The 15,332-nt window shown below is 43.2% G+C and overlaps 1 protein-coding gene across 5 annotated transcripts in view; it reads left to right on the top strand.

Annotated features, from left to right (window-relative positions):
- Positions 1 to 15,332, top strand: part of ASAP1 (ArfGAP with SH3 domain, ankyrin repeat and PH domain 1) — a 357,813-nt gene that overhangs the window by 190,061 nt on the left and 152,420 nt on the right. For 3 of the 5 annotated variants that reach the window (XM_049092734.1, XM_049092730.1, XM_049092731.1), the window contains one exon: positions 9,609 to 9,681. The exons of the other annotated variants lie outside the window; for them this stretch is intronic. In XM_049092734.1, coding sequence (XP_048948691.1) covers positions 9,609 to 9,681 — 73 coding nt within the window. The remainder of the gene's footprint in view (positions 1 to 9,608; positions 9,682 to 15,332) is intronic. 5 annotated transcript variants of the gene reach the window in all.

Here is a 15,332-nt window from a genome sequence, read left to right as displayed (position 1 = left end):
AAATCCCTGGCTGATTTTTTATTATTTTTAAGTCATCCCTACACCCAACATGGGGCTTGAATCCACAACCCCAAGATCAAAAGTCGCATCCCCCACTGACCAAGCCAGCTAGACGCTCCCTGGCTGATTTTTTTTATTAAGGTTCCTTTATCCTATGGACCCCACTGTGTCACATTGGAAGGTTAGAGAGCACAACACTTATGGGTACAGCTTTAGTGTCTGGAAGACTATTCATGAGAGACACAGAGAGAGAGAGAAAGGCAGAGACACAGGCAGAGGGAGAAGCAGGCTCCATGCAGGGAGCCCGATGTGGGACTCGATCCCGGGTCTCCAGGATCACACCCTGGGTTGCAGGCGGCGCTAAACCGCTGCACCACCAGGGCTGCTCTGAAAGACCCGATTTTGAATCTCAGCTCTATCTCTGACTTAGCTGCAGGATCTGGGACCATTCTGAGCTTCAGTCTCCTTATCTATAAAGTATGGGTAAGACAGGCTTTCTTAATGGTTACTGTGAGGATTAAATAAAATATTATGTATAAAAACACGACTGTGTTATTTTTATCCTTATACTCATCAATATGGGGAACAGAGGAGGCAGGAATGAGCAAGTACTAGAATCTGAGGACAGGGAGGGAAAGGAAGAGAGGAAGGAAACACCTGTGTGTGTCATGTGAGGAAGGCAGGCGAGCCAAGGAGGATGATGAACCCGACCACAATCACAGGGCCAGGAAGTGATGCGGAGTCTCTCTGGCCTCCGTTCCTGTGCTCTCACCATCCTATCGTACTTCTCCTCAGGATGGTGCCCAGCTCCACCACTAGGTTCTGCTTCTTCCAAGTCCATGGATAAACACCTGGATCTGTTGACAGGTGGTAGTTAAATGCTAGTTACCTGGTGGTACTAGTGCCAGATGGCATGGAGCCAACAAGGACTCTTGGTGTTAGGAGCAGAGCATGAGCAAGACTTGGCTTAGCCCTTTGAGGATGGGTTGGGGTCTCATCACAGAATGGATGCAGTGGCTGTGCTTCTTTATGACGACCCGACTGACCAACCTTAAGGGTCTGGAAGGAGAGTTCTTCACTTCCTTTGTTCACATTGCTGGATCCTGAAAGCGCAGGAGGCAGAGTAGTTTACCAAAAAGAGTACCGAATATGAAAACGAACCAGGCCCTCCCTTCGCTCAGAGGGCAGTTGTTTCCGTCTCTGGGTCTGCTCGTCCCATCTGCAGGACGAGAAGCCGTGGGGGTGGAGGGAGGCAGGCCCTACAGCCTGCTCAGCTGCCTCTGCCTACATTGCACATTGGACTTTTGTTAGGCTGCCTTTGCAGACTCGGTGGCTTTCATCAAGTGGGGGAAGTGTGTTTCATCAAGGTCCTTGGCCTTCACAAAGAAATTGTAATGATTTCATCTGTACTTCATAGATGTGACTGACTTGCCAAACAGGATGAGCGCCAGGGAGATGAGAAAATGAGTATTTCTATATGCATCACCCAAGCAAAAACTAAGTGCTGCTGTATTGACATTACTTAAGATGGTACTTCCTTCAAGTGATTGGAATAAATACTTGTTTTTTTAAATAAAAAGTTCATGAGGCATAAATGGTAGCATTTTGGTGAGCCTTGGTCTTTTCTATACACGTTTAGTTTAGATGCTTTTAAGATAGAGGCAGAGTCATTTGATTGACATTTATTGAGCCCCTCCACTGGCCTGGCATAGACCCTGCCCAAAGATGTTTACATACCTAATGGTAATTTATGCATACTCAGCGAAGTGGACTTGTGTGAGTTAAAGTTTTATGCAGTGCCTTCTCTTTGGATTGGAAAGTTGATAGGTTGGTGATATTTTCATGCAGGGAATAGAGCCTTAGAATCGGTCAGGAAATATTGCCAAAGGTGTTACATTGAGTGTTTGCTACAGACCTGAACTGCGAAGTAACTTACCAAGTTGGTCTAAATCCTTAGCATAGGGATCTTTTAGTGTCTGTGGGTCAAATCCCACCCCATGCCACCCTTCTGCCATAGGTACAGTAGAGGATGTTAAAGTATCTGATTGAAATCTGTATGAGCATCAGAGGATCTGAATCTTGACACCTTTTCTGATCTAAAATAACACATAAACAGGTTAAAACCTGTATTTGTGGATGACCTGTCAACTTTCTGTTTTTTGGCTAGGTTATGCAAATCAAATTTTATTTTAAGTTGATCATTTCCCCTTGCTTAGCAGCCTCATTCAATCCGTATTAATCTTGAAACTAACAAACGATAACATCTTTACCTCTTCCTTTCATATATGCAGCTGCCACCATGTCTCCCTTTCCCCCATTTGCAGGTTCTTTGTGCTGTTGCTAACTCATCAAACCCCATCCCAACTGCTGGTGTGGTGTAGCTGTCACACAGAGTGATTCTCGGGCCCAGTACATCGACATCTCAAGTTAATAAGGGCTGCGCATCCAACATTTGAACTAAACACTGAAAGGAAAAAGAGCAGGCTAGGCCCCCTTAGAACTAGGGAAGAGCTTTGAGAATAGAGTTTCGGTTGTTGCCAAGATCTGAGGTGGGAACAGGCTTGATGGGTTCAGAAAGATCACAGGTATGGTGTAGACATGAGTGTAGAGAGTGTGGGAACAGAAGTCTGAGGGCAGCAGAACTGGATCACATAGGGCCTTGCAGGCAGCAGGGAGGGACCTGGATTTCATTGTAAGAACAGGCACTTCATTCATCCTTCTTTCCTCCGTGTGTGTGTGTGTGTGTGTGTGTGTGTGTGTGTGTGTTCTCGTGTGGTCCTTTCATTCAATTTAGCAAATTCTAACTGAGCGCCTTTTATGTACAGAAACAAACATGTAAGTGTTATCCTTACAGAGCTGTTGGTTGGTTGGGTAGGGGAAGAGATATAGGCACCTAAACATTTAAAATCCAAGGTAAGGTGAGTATTGGTTTTTTCTACACACCTTTAATTCTAGATGGAATGATATGAGGTGTGGGTTAAGCCCTAGGGTAACAAAGATTAATAGTTTTTTTTAATAACTTCCTTCATCGGTCTTATTAAAAGCAGTGCCAAGCTCCCCATGTATTCTAGCAAAGGGCTCTGTCGTTGTTTTGCGGTGGCAGGTAGAAGGGAGGGAGGGAGCATGCAGTCAGGGAGCCAGAGGTGGATGCAGTGTTTGGTTGCACACTTGACCGGCACCTGGCCCGGAGTAGCGTTCAGTATGTGCCAAGCACAGTTACTAGGTGAGCGAGTAAATGATGATGATGCAAAAACCCAAGTTGGATGATCGTCAGAGCAAATACTTGTATCATTTGCCTTGCCTGATCCCTCTTCTTTTTTGAGCTAATGGGTATTTTCTATTGTCATTCCCCGCTGGCACCTTTATTCACAGTGCTCTGCATTGTCACATTGGATGACTTTCTGGGTTTATTCCTGACTCACATTATAATTATACACTTATGCATTCTAGTGTATGGGCCCTTATGACAGATAAATAATGAATGTATCGATTTGGCTGTGAGCCTGCATGAGAACTTCTGTCTTGGTTTCATCCTCAGAGGCCTTATGCCAATGTTAATTAGGCATCCAGCCTCTCCGGGTAGCCTGAGCACTTTGCTCCCTGGTCCTCCCTCCTCCCTGCAAGGTAGTGTGATTGCTCGGTAAGGTGAAGAAGGCTGAGGCAGTCAGGTATGAACCAGAATTAGACCAAAGTAGCCTTCCCATGCTTTCTTTCCCTGTTACAGGAATTACACAGAAGAACGTTTGCTTTGTGGTGATTAGGGGACAAATTCCCTCTCTGAAAACAACTGAAAAGTGATAAAATGGAACCCCCCCACACCTTTTTATTGAGTGAACAAAACTTTTTGTCAGCAAAGAAATCGCTCTGCTAGTAGGAGTACTTGCCTCAAAGATTTTTTACTGTCACTGCCCCCAAAAGTTTTAGGAATTTCTCTCTTAGAATCACCTTTAGAGGTGAGGATGATGATAGCCTCTACAAGGCTTTGTGCTAGCGGCTTCCAGGTGTACATTAATACATTCAGTGCTTGGCATTCCGGGAAAGGAGGTGTGATGGCTGTCTACCTCACATATCTCATAAGAAATTATGTGCTGTTATCTTACTGACAACCACAGTTTCCTTTCTAAGTGTATGCAGAAGATTTAGCTCCAAAGACTAATGTGTTTATTCATAAAAATTACATTTATCTAAAACAAATTTTTCCCACTCAAATGTTGAAAAGAAGGTGTCATAGACTTAGGAAGTAATTCTGAATTGGAAAATCTTACTGAATAATGACAACAGGGTTATTGTTGTTCATTTAACATAAGCATATCCTATTTTAATGAAAAAATTTTCTTAAGAGAGTTGCTAGAATAACTATTTTAAGATAGAAAACTAATTTGGAATGTGTAAGTTCTGTCTTTCCCACTAAACCATCACTTTTGGTACCATATAGTCTTACCTCTTATACCTGTGTGACTGTTCAGACGTGTCACATATACAGCCATTTAAACTGAGGCTATTCAAAACCATCAATATTTGATGGTTTACAAAGGATTACAGAGGGCCATATTCTGAGTGCAAAATTTTTTTTGTTTAGCCATTTTCAAGGCAAGTCTTAAAATTGCATACTTTGCTGTTTTGAATCTTAGGTACGGAGGAATTCATTTTTTCAAGCATTTATTTCATTTCATAAGCATTTTTGAGCATCTGCCATCTGCTGGGCCCTGGGAATGAGCATTTAGCCATGAACAGGTTACACAGGCCCTTCATAGAGGTTTTATACAGGGAGATAAATACAATAAAGATAAACAAGTCATTAATGGGATCATTTCAGGGTGTGGTAGTGCAGTGGAAAAGCCAGCATGAAAGTGCAGGAGAGAGTAACCAGGCGGGCTGAGGGCGAGCACTGCTTCAGGTTGACCAGAAAAGGGCCCTTGGAGGAAGGGGCTTTTAATCTGAGGCCTATGTAAGAAGAAGGTCAGCCATGGGTAGCACCTAGGGAAGAGCATTCGGGCAAAGAGGTCAGCTCATGCAGATACCCTGAGCTAGCAAGAAGCACGGTTGGATCCCTGTGCATCTCTGAGGGATGCCACCTGTCCTGGACTGGAAGGAAAAGGTTCTGGAAGGAAAAGGTTCCATGTCCTACCCTGAGTGACCTCAGACTCTTGGGGAAGTTTGCATTCTTATGTCTCATTTGCATAATACTTCTGAATCCCTCTGATTGCCGGCTCTAATGTAAGGCCTCCATTGGCATGGCTTCTCTCCCAACTTGGCAACAGCATGTGTCTTCCTGTTCAGATGACCAGACTTGTTAGGACTGTGCATGAAATAACAATGAAGAGTCTCCATATCCAGGTCAGAAATGCTTTTCTACATTAAAGCCCTGGCTCCTTAGTAAGGTAGAAAATGCAAAGTTGCTGTATTACAGAATTTAGGATAGGGAGAGTGCTATTCTATGATTAGAGATCAGCATGTTCTCTTGGATTCGTTTGTTGGTTTATCCTCCCTCCCCCTCTACCACATGTACCTTTTGAATTATTTAAAAATTCAAAAAATTCGGGGATCCCTGGGTGGCTCAGCCGTTTGGCGCCTGCCTTTGTCCCAGGGCACGATCCTAGAGTCCCGGGATCGAGTCCCGCGTTGGGCTCCCGGCATGGAGCCTGCTTCTCCCTCCTGTGTCTCTGCCTCTCTCTCTCTCTCTCTCTCTATCATAAATAAATAAGTAAATCTTTTTTAAAAATCTCAAAAAATTCAAGTATATGGACTGAAGATGCATACTTAGTCCATATACTAACATTGGGAAATATAATAATTTCATAGCCTGTATCCTCTCCCCCTTTCCTCTTAGCCTTTATTTAATTTTATGCATATGACATTCGAGAGGATATCACTGCAGGTGTTACTTGTCTGGCAGTTGAGGGAATGGCACTTTGTACCACGTTTAGACATGGGTTATTCTGGAGGGCAGCCCTGTCTGAACAGCAGTGTCCCCTGGTTCTCTTAAACATGGGGCCTGTAAAAGTACATTTCACTGGGCTGCTTTTTGCCAGTGGCCAAATGCTAGAGTGGAAAAAGAGAAGTGTTACCCAGACCTAACTGTGTCTGTAGCTGTCGAATGCGGATGTTATTAATAACCTTTAAAAGTATGAACGTGAACTTTACACCCTGTTAGTTTATAGACAGGCTGGTAAAAATTCAACATATTCTGAGACTTTTCCCAAAGGGGGGAAAAAAAAGGAAGCAGATAGCTAGTCTCATAAAATGTTATGGCTGGAATCTTCTACATCCCTTTACTCCTTTGGACTCATGAACTCTCTGTGCAAGGACATTCAAACCCACTCATTAATTTCTCTCTGAGTAGAGACATCTTTATGTGGTCATCATTCCTCAAGGCTGAACGGATAGGTTCTTTTCTCCCAGAAGATCTTTTTTTTTTTTCTTTTTCCCTTTCTCAGAAATAATTAAGAAATGGTAAGATGCAGAGGGAACACGGGCACACATTCATGCTACTGTGGGTAGGTGATGTGGTTGAAAAAGCATAGACCGGTTCTTCTCTTACTTGATGTGTGCCACTTGGCAAGAAAGCTGTTTTACTTCTCAAAAGCTGGAGGTTTTTCGCCAAAAAAAAAAAAAAAAGATGGCAAGAATATGGATAGAAAACAAAATAAAGGGTAGCTATTGTTGGCATTGTTTTTTAAATCTCCTTCCCACAAAAGCAATTCATCAAAAGATAAACCCATTAGATTCAGTCTCTTAAATGAATGCTTACTTGCACTTCATTTGCATTACTTTCTTTCCCTTGAATACTGCTAACACCCTAAATGGCTTCTAATTTCTTAACTCAGATTTGTCTCTGAAAACAGGTGGGTGGACAGCCCGCCCACACACACACACTCACACACTCCAACCCCATTAAGATGAGGCTCTATTTTTAGATCCAGTTCATCACACACATCACAGGAATGCAGCACTGGGTAGCAGTTAGGAGGTCAGGTTCTGTTGTTCAGAGTCCTGCTCTGCTGTCTTGGGCAAGCTGAACTTTCTAAGCCTCTATTTGCCTCATCTATAAAATGAATTTAGTAACAGTACTTCTGTCACAGAGTTTTCATGAGCATTACATGAGGCAGTCTGTATAAACCTCAGCACCCTTTATGCCATACTAAGCATTTATTAAAATGGTAGTTCTCTTCCTTCTTTCCTCTAGAGTACAAATCTCAACTCTTTGAAGTAACTCAAACTTTGTCTCTCATGAAGCTGTCTTGTAAAACACTGTTTCGTTCGTTAAGTGTGGCATACGCTATCATAGTGTTAGATGAGATGGTCATGGGTACTAACCAGATGAGCATTTTATATGGTTAGAGATACACAGTGATTTTTAGGATATCTTCTGTTATTGGTAAATGGTCTTGGTTTTCCACTTAGAACAGTTCCGGACAATGTAGCAGATGTGAATGGGTTTAAAGAAAAAATATATATTTTTAAAGATTTTATTTCTTTATTTGACAGAGAAAACACAGCAGGGGGAGGGGCAGGGGGAGAAGCAGACTTCCCACTGAGCAGAGAGCCTGATGTGGGGCTCAATCCCAGGACCCTCAGATCATGACCTGAGCTGAAGGCAGATGCTTAACCAACCGAGCCACTCAGGTGCCCCTAAAGAAAAATATTAAACAGAAGTGCATGTGGGACATGGCTGTGACAGATGTGTGCAGGTGGATTTTAAGCAGTGGGCGTGGTGGACACCGTGTCGCACTTGCAGTTCCAAAACCCCGGCTTTCACCCCAGTGTTTGTTAAATTTGAGATTCGATAGACATTAGTGTGAGAAGTGACTTCAGCACCATCTGGCTCTCTGACTTCGGACAACTTAATTAATCTTTCCCTCCCTGCCTACTTCCCTTTCTACAAATATTTATTGAAAGCCTATCACATTTCCTTATCTTAAACATGTAGTTGCTGCTTTATGAGGTTTTTGTGAAGAAGGAATGCAAAGAGACAAGAAAGTCAAAGCATATGTATCTTGCCTCCTTGGTACTTCTGCTCTAGCAAGCTTATGCCTGGTGTAGCAGGTGCTCGGGCAGCTTTATTCTTGTGTTACTCAGGATGTGTGTCTTAAGTGATATAATCCCCACTGCAGCCAGCTTGGGGCAAGAGGAATGTATTGTCTGGTGTACTCAGTCTACAGGAAGCTTAGTGACCTGTGTGCCGTGGGTACAGCTGGAAATCAGGACTCCCATGCCACCAGGACCTTCTGCACTCTTGTGTCTGGTGCTGCATGTGTGTTACCATTCTCTCTGGCCAGATTGTTCCACATAGCTGGAAACAGAACCCATGGTAGGCCCCAGGTTCACCTCCCCATAAAGGATCTACACCTTGCAGTCCTAGTCCCCAAGCCCAGAAGTCCTGTGAGGAGCCAGAGCCCAGCATGGGTCAGGTGCCCACCCTGCCAGCCACAGTTCACAACTGGAGCCAAGGAAAAACAGCAAGCGGCCAGTTGAGGCACAGGATTAGAGTGGCAGGAAAGACCATCTTACAGGACAAGGGAGTGACCCTTGCCGGCTGCCGGTGCATTTACCCTCTTGTGTCTTCTGTGACTCAGGGGTGAGACTTACCCTCAGTGGCCTTCCATCTTCTCCTCTGCAGTTCTGAGGTTTAGATGATGTCATGAGTGTGAGTGTAATTGATCTTAAATTTTATGTCAATAAGTTCATTTATTACTGCTGTTACTGCACGTGCCCTCCAGTCTTGACACCCCAACCAGGGGGTTCCCAGTCTCTGGATCATTGACCCTCTGGGAAGCAAAGAGGAGTTTAAAGAAGTTTGGCCAGTGTACCATGTGTATATCTATATTGAATACAACCCTTTTTAAATTTGATTTTGAATCAAAATGCGCATTATGCAAAGAGTACAAATCCTAAGTGCACAGTCCTCACAAACGGAGCACAATTGCATATCCAGCCCCTGGATTAAGAATCAACAGTGACAGTCCCCTAGGTCCTCCCCTAACTTTTATAGCACAAGATTGATGTAGATGTGTTTATTCTCCATCTAAGAACTCATTTAAAAGCATTACCAGCATCCTGGTAGCGTTTTCCATGCTGTCCTTTTTCAGTAAACAGAATTTTAAAATACAGCTGGCCTTATGTCCTAATTTTTTTTGATAGTAAAAGAAATCCTCAGGTCACTCTCATTACACCCTTTTAGATGTTTTCTTCCTAGCTGAAATTGCCATCAGGTGATAAGATGTGTTCGAAGGGTTCCTTGGATATGTGTCATTCACATCTTACGCTGACATATGTCCCTTCCTGGGTACCAACCTCTCTTGAATGAAAGAAGCAAGTATCTTAAGTGTCCTGTATTTTCTTTCCCGTGCAGAGCTTGGGGTGATAACTGACTGACCACCATGTTGTCAGCTTCACCCAACACTGAGCTTTGTAGAACAACTGTGCATTTACCCTCCGAACAGGACTCCTCGGATCCTGGGCACTTCTAGTCTCAGAGATGGTTCACTGTTCATAAATATGTCAGCTTGCTATCACTGTGGCAACTCAGCAAAACAAATGCCATCATGAATGAGTTTTAATTTGCCAAGTTTTCCAACATCTTTTCCCCCCTCGTTTTTCTCTTTTAGGCTCTAGACCAAGATAGAACAGCCTTGCAGAAAGTGAAGAAGTCTGTAAAAGCAATATATAATTCCGGTCAAGGTAAGTACTTACCAGAGCAGACAGAATGAATTATATATAATGTCTACAGTTTTTCTCTGTTATGTATAAGATGCTATGTTTATAGGGGACTTGATACAAAAGGAAAAACAAGTAAGTCAAAGAAATTTAGCTTTTCTCTTTTTTCTGTTTCTTCTCAGTCTGCACCAGTTATGTTTCCAAAGTAGAACAATTAAGGAACCTGAGTTGCAAGGGGTTTTATTTAAAAGAAAAAATTTTTTTGACTTTTTTTCTTTTTTCAAGATTTTATTTATTTATTCATGAGAGACACACTGAGAGGCAGAGACATAGGCAGAAGGAGAAGCAGGCTTCCTGCAGGGAGCCTAATGCGGGACTCAATCCTGGGACCCTGGGATCATGACCTGAGCCAAAGGCAGACACTTATCCACTGAGCCACCCAGGAGTCCCTGACTTATTTATTTGAGAGAGAGCACAAGCAGGGGAGTAGCGGGAGAAGCAGACTCCCCACTGAGCAGGGACCCTGATGTGGGGCTCCATCCGAAGACCCTGAGATCACGACCCAAGCCTAAGGTAGACACTGAACCACCTGAGCCACCCAGGCACCCCTGCAGTGGGTTTTGGTATACATTTATTTTTATTTTATTTTTTTTTAAGATTTTATTTATTTATTCATAAGAGAGAGAGGCAGAGACACAGGCAGAGAGAGAAAAGCAGGCTCCATGGGGGGAGCCCAACGTGGGACTCGATCCCGGATCTCTGGGATCAGGCCCTGGGCCGAAGGCAGCGCTAAACCGCTGAGCCACCCAGGCTGCCCTTAGTATACATTTAAAAACTCAGCAGACCTAACGGAATTTTGCTACAAGTGACCTGGGAGATACTCAGCATCTCATGTGGAGTTGGTGGTCAGTCTTTAATTTCAAGGCCTCAGTGAAGCACACAAGGATCTTCCCTTCTGCAGGTACCTGTAACATTTGGAAATCAGTATTGGTGCTGGGTGTGGGGTAAGAGAGGGGATGGGGTGAACTGAAGCCTGGACACCCCTACAAACCCAAGTCTATCCAGTGGCCGAGGGCGTACCCAGTAACCTGTGTCACTAAATGTTTTAGCTGGGTCTGGTGACTTTGTCATCTTGGCAACAAAAGTATGTTGTCCGGGGATAAGAAGAAGTAAACCTAGTTAAGATAAACAATGACTAACCACAAGAAAGCGTAGGTTCCATCGCCCCAGGGAAGGAGAGGAGAGGCTTGGAAATGTAAAATGGGTTTCAAGGTCTCTGACTCACCTCTTTTGTTATCATGACCGTGGTTACCAGCTCGCTTACCCAGAGATAAGGTCTGAGAAATCAGTTGTCTGGAGCATAACAAACCCCGAGGGGAATGGCAACGAGAGTCTACTGGAAAGAGCATAGGCTTTGAAGTTGCACCAGTGTGGATTTGTACCCTCACCCTGCCCTGTACTAACAGTATGACCTTAAGATGGTTAGAAGTAACGAGCTTTTTTTCTTTGAATCTTCGTCTTCGCTGTAAAAAAGAGATTGTGGTATTACAGGGCTAGTGAAGGGACATAATGAGTGAATATCTATAGAGGGAGTTCAGTAAATGCCATACATTCATATTTTATTTTATTTATAGTCATACTCATAATTGTCATGTTGAACACTGAGAAAGGGAAAACCCAACCGTCAGACGCTCTATGGCCCTTCCCTCCTTATCAGACCTGGGAATCAGTAGTGTCAGTGAGCTGGAAACCTAATTGTCTCTTGTCTTTTTCAAAGCCCTTGGGCCTAATTGTTAATATGTTCTGTATCCTGGTTCCTTAATACCTCTAATTTCTTTATATTCAAGAACCCACTAACTCCTAATTAAGATAGATAAGTAGATGATGATCTAGTTATGTAATAATGTTTTAAGTCTTGACCTAAATTATATAATTTCTACCTTAGCTTCATTCTGATTTACTCCCCAAATACAGTAGTCCCTTTTCAGATATTTGCTCTTTGGGGAGAGGTGGGTGGGGGCTAGCAAATAACTAAGAGGTGGCATGTGGGGATGCTTCTGAGGTGCTGGTACTGTTCTGCTTCTTGATTTGGGGATGATTACATAGTTAAGTTCATTTTTTTGATAATTCATCAAATGTTACTCTTAAGATTTATGTACTTTTTAATATGGATGCAGGTATATTATGCATCACTGAAAGTGTAAATAAGATTTATATACAAGTAGGTTTATTGAAGCATTGATTGTGATCATCTGGGTCCGTTTTGGAAAAACAAGCAACAAATGGGGATTTTTAAGATAAATAATGATATATCTATTTAATAGAATAAAGTACAGTTTTTTATGAAACAGCAACTCAGGTAGTATAGATCACTACCTTTATCACTACATGTTAAAGTTAAGTAAATTTCTTAACTTCCATAAATCTTAAATTGCCTCACCACAAAAAAAAATAATATCTAATTTGCAGTTTCATCTGGATAAAATGAGGTAATATTTAAGGCCACCTAACAAACTTCCTGCCATATGACAAGTGCTTCACACATGGGAAGAATGACTACTAGATAGTGGCATGGTTTCCTTCCCTGTATTAATTCAGTCTTCTACAGATCACATTGGACCAGCCCAATTTTCTAAAGAGCTTAATGAGCCATTATCTGCCTTAGGACTAAGTGTCAGTTCTCTGTAATGTTATGGTTTATGCTTAAGGCTCTCAGCTTGTGAGCCACAGAAGCAAGACCTCTGATTTGCAGCTGTGAGTTGCTGACATATTTACTCTGCTGGGGGCTCCACGTAACTCCTTTGTTCCCCCAGTGTCCTTGCTCAAGACTCATCCCCCTCCACGTACCATGGTGCCCACAGTTGCATTATTCAGCTGCTCACACAAAGTCTCTTATGCTTCATCTTGCTCTTTAAAGGGCTTCCTTGATCACAGCTGTCCTGGATATGGACAGGAGGGAGAGGTTGTCCCTACATGTGTATAGGGTCAAGAGTTCAAGTAATGTGTGCAGTTTGGTTGCCTTTTCCTCCATGGGATTGTTCTTGCCTGGTAGATGGGGGCCACAGCTAGCTGCGTGTTGGCCAGTCCCACCTCTAGCAGGATTAGGGGATCTCCTGTGTACTTTGCCTTAGGTATCTACTATCTAATAGAGTAGCTTCTAGTCACATATGGCTTTCTAATTTAAATTAATTAAAATCAAATTAAGATTTAAAATTCAGGTCCTCCAGTCTCAACCACATTTTGAGTGCTCAGTACATGTGACTGGCAGCTATGGTATTAGACAGTAGAGACCTAGGGCATTTCCATCATCACAGGAAATTGTTTTGCAGCTGAATGAGAACATATATCCCATTGTATTATAACTGTTGACTGGTCTCTCTGGCATTAGGCCAGAAAGTATCAACCCTTTTCGTTAGAATTACCTAAGAACACTTAAAACACAAACACAGGGTCCCTCAGGCCCACTGCCAGGAGTTGTTCTAGAGTAAGGCCTGCTGGGTATTGGTTAGAATAAGATTACTCCCCAGGTGATGTGCAGCTAAAACTGAAAACTACTAGCCCATGAACCACTTGATGAGAGGTGCTGCTGTGTCTTTTATCTTTATATATTATGCATTTGTATTATAAGCTATATTCACCATAGCTTATTCAACAAATATTTATTGAGCACCTGTTTTGTTTTTAAGATTTTATTTATTTATTCACGAGAGACACGGAGAGAGAGGCAGAGACATAGGCAGAGGGAGAAGCAGGCTCTCTGCAGGGAGCCCAATGCAAGACTCCATCCCAGGACCCCGGGATAACTACCCTAGCCAAAGGCACTCAACCGTTGAGCCACCCAGGTGCCCCTATTGAGCACCTGTTACATGATACTGTTCTGGGGCTTATGAGGATATTAGACAAGTCATACAGAATCTCTGCCTGAGAGATTGGAGAGATGGACATTACTCAGATCTCCAAGCCAGAAGGTACTTATAATTTAGAAATTAGAAAGCTTACAAAGTGGGATCTAATACAATCTGATGGGGTGCTAAGTGGAACACCTCTCAGAGGAAGTGACATTTATTGAATGTTGATGTATATATAATAAGCTAAGCTGAGCAAGCCTCTGAGGTAGGTCCACCATTACCCTTATTTGATAGATGGTGAGGCTGAAGCTTCAAAAGCCAGATGAACTTCTGGGAGGTATCACACCTAACAGTAATAGGACCAGAGTCTGGCAGACTCTAGCTTTGCTGTTTACAGCTTCTCTATCCCTGTCTTCTATCTGACATGTCATAGGGGCTCAATAAATGTGCAGTGAATTGCTACATGTTGGCCAGATAGGTCCCTAAGAATCTCTCCGTGAATGGCTGTTAAATGTTTAATCATGACCACTCATGAATGAATCGATTCTGTGTAACTTCCCAGCAGTGTAATGTAATCCTGGGCTGATTTTGGTGGTTCCTGGAGAGGGGCCACAGTAGTTAGTTATCATGCCCACCGCTCGGAAGTGTGGGAATAACCTCCAACCTCACAGACTGCTGGGACCTGATAGGGTTTCCGCCATCACCAACGACTATAGCACACCGAGTTTCTGGTCAGCTTGTGTGGGCAGCCCTATGACATTGAATTCTTAAAAAATAGCTAGATGAGTAAAACAGTGGTATTGCTGATCTTCCCATGATACATGCTCAGTGGAATCCGGGTTATTCCCATCCAAGGGCTTTCGGCCTCATCCAGAAAAGCCACAGAGGCTGAACCCTGGTATTTGTTTCCCAATGTGTTTTCATAATTTTCTTGTTTTCTCACAATGCTTAAGTGACACGAAACCCATCTGATGTTCTTTAAAGTTTTAAGAAGCATTTCTGTATTTCTGGTTTGAGATGACCACCCAGCTCACCACTACCACCTACCCCACCAGATGATTCGAAGGTTGTATTTATTAATTTGAGAGTGAGCAAGCACAAGCAAGAGCCCAGGAAAGGGAGGGGTGCTGTGGAGAAGCAAACCCTCCCCTCCCCGCTGAGCAGGGAGCCCCAAGGCTGAGCCTCCATCACAGGACCCTGGGATCCTGACCTGAGCCACCCAGAGCCCCTACTAGATGATTTGAAAGTTGGTTGAGAATGATGAGGGTCTTACTTTTATAGTGTATTTATTATGATGACACATAAGCTTTATCAGTATTAAAACACAGTATAATAGATTTTGTTGGAAAGAACAGTTAGTTATCTCTCCAGAAGCCCTTTCATTTGAAAGTGGCTTGTGGAATTTGTCTCTTTCTCCTATGGCTCCTGTCACCTATGAGGACATTCAAAAACAAAAGACTGGGATCCCTGGATGGCACAGTGGTTTGGCGCCTGCCTTTGGCCCAGGGCGCAATCCTAGAGACCCGGGATCGAATCCCACATCAGACTCCGGGTGCATGGAGCCTGCTTCTCCCTCTGCCTGTGTCTCTGCCTCTCTCTGTGTGTGTGTGTGTGTGTGTGTGTGTGTGTGTGTGTGTGTGACTATCATAAACAAAAAAAAAAAGACTGAATTCTGTGAACTGCTTGTATCAAGGGAAAATTTTCCAGGCTATTCAGCCTTCCTGTGTTGTTTCTAAGTTTTGAAGTATTGACATTATTAATCTGTGAAGTACATTGTCATCTAGAAAGTTTGCCTTGGTGTGTGTGTCTCCCCTTTGCTCTCTCCCA

The sequence above is a fragment of the Canis lupus genome, chromosome 13 (assembly GCF_003254725.2).
Source record: "Canis lupus dingo isolate Sandy chromosome 13, ASM325472v2, whole genome shotgun sequence".
Classification (NCBI taxonomy): domain Eukaryota; kingdom Metazoa; phylum Chordata; class Mammalia; order Carnivora; family Canidae; genus Canis; species Canis lupus.
Note: the sequence above shows the minus strand (reverse complement) of the source record. Positions and strands in the feature narration are given on the sequence as shown.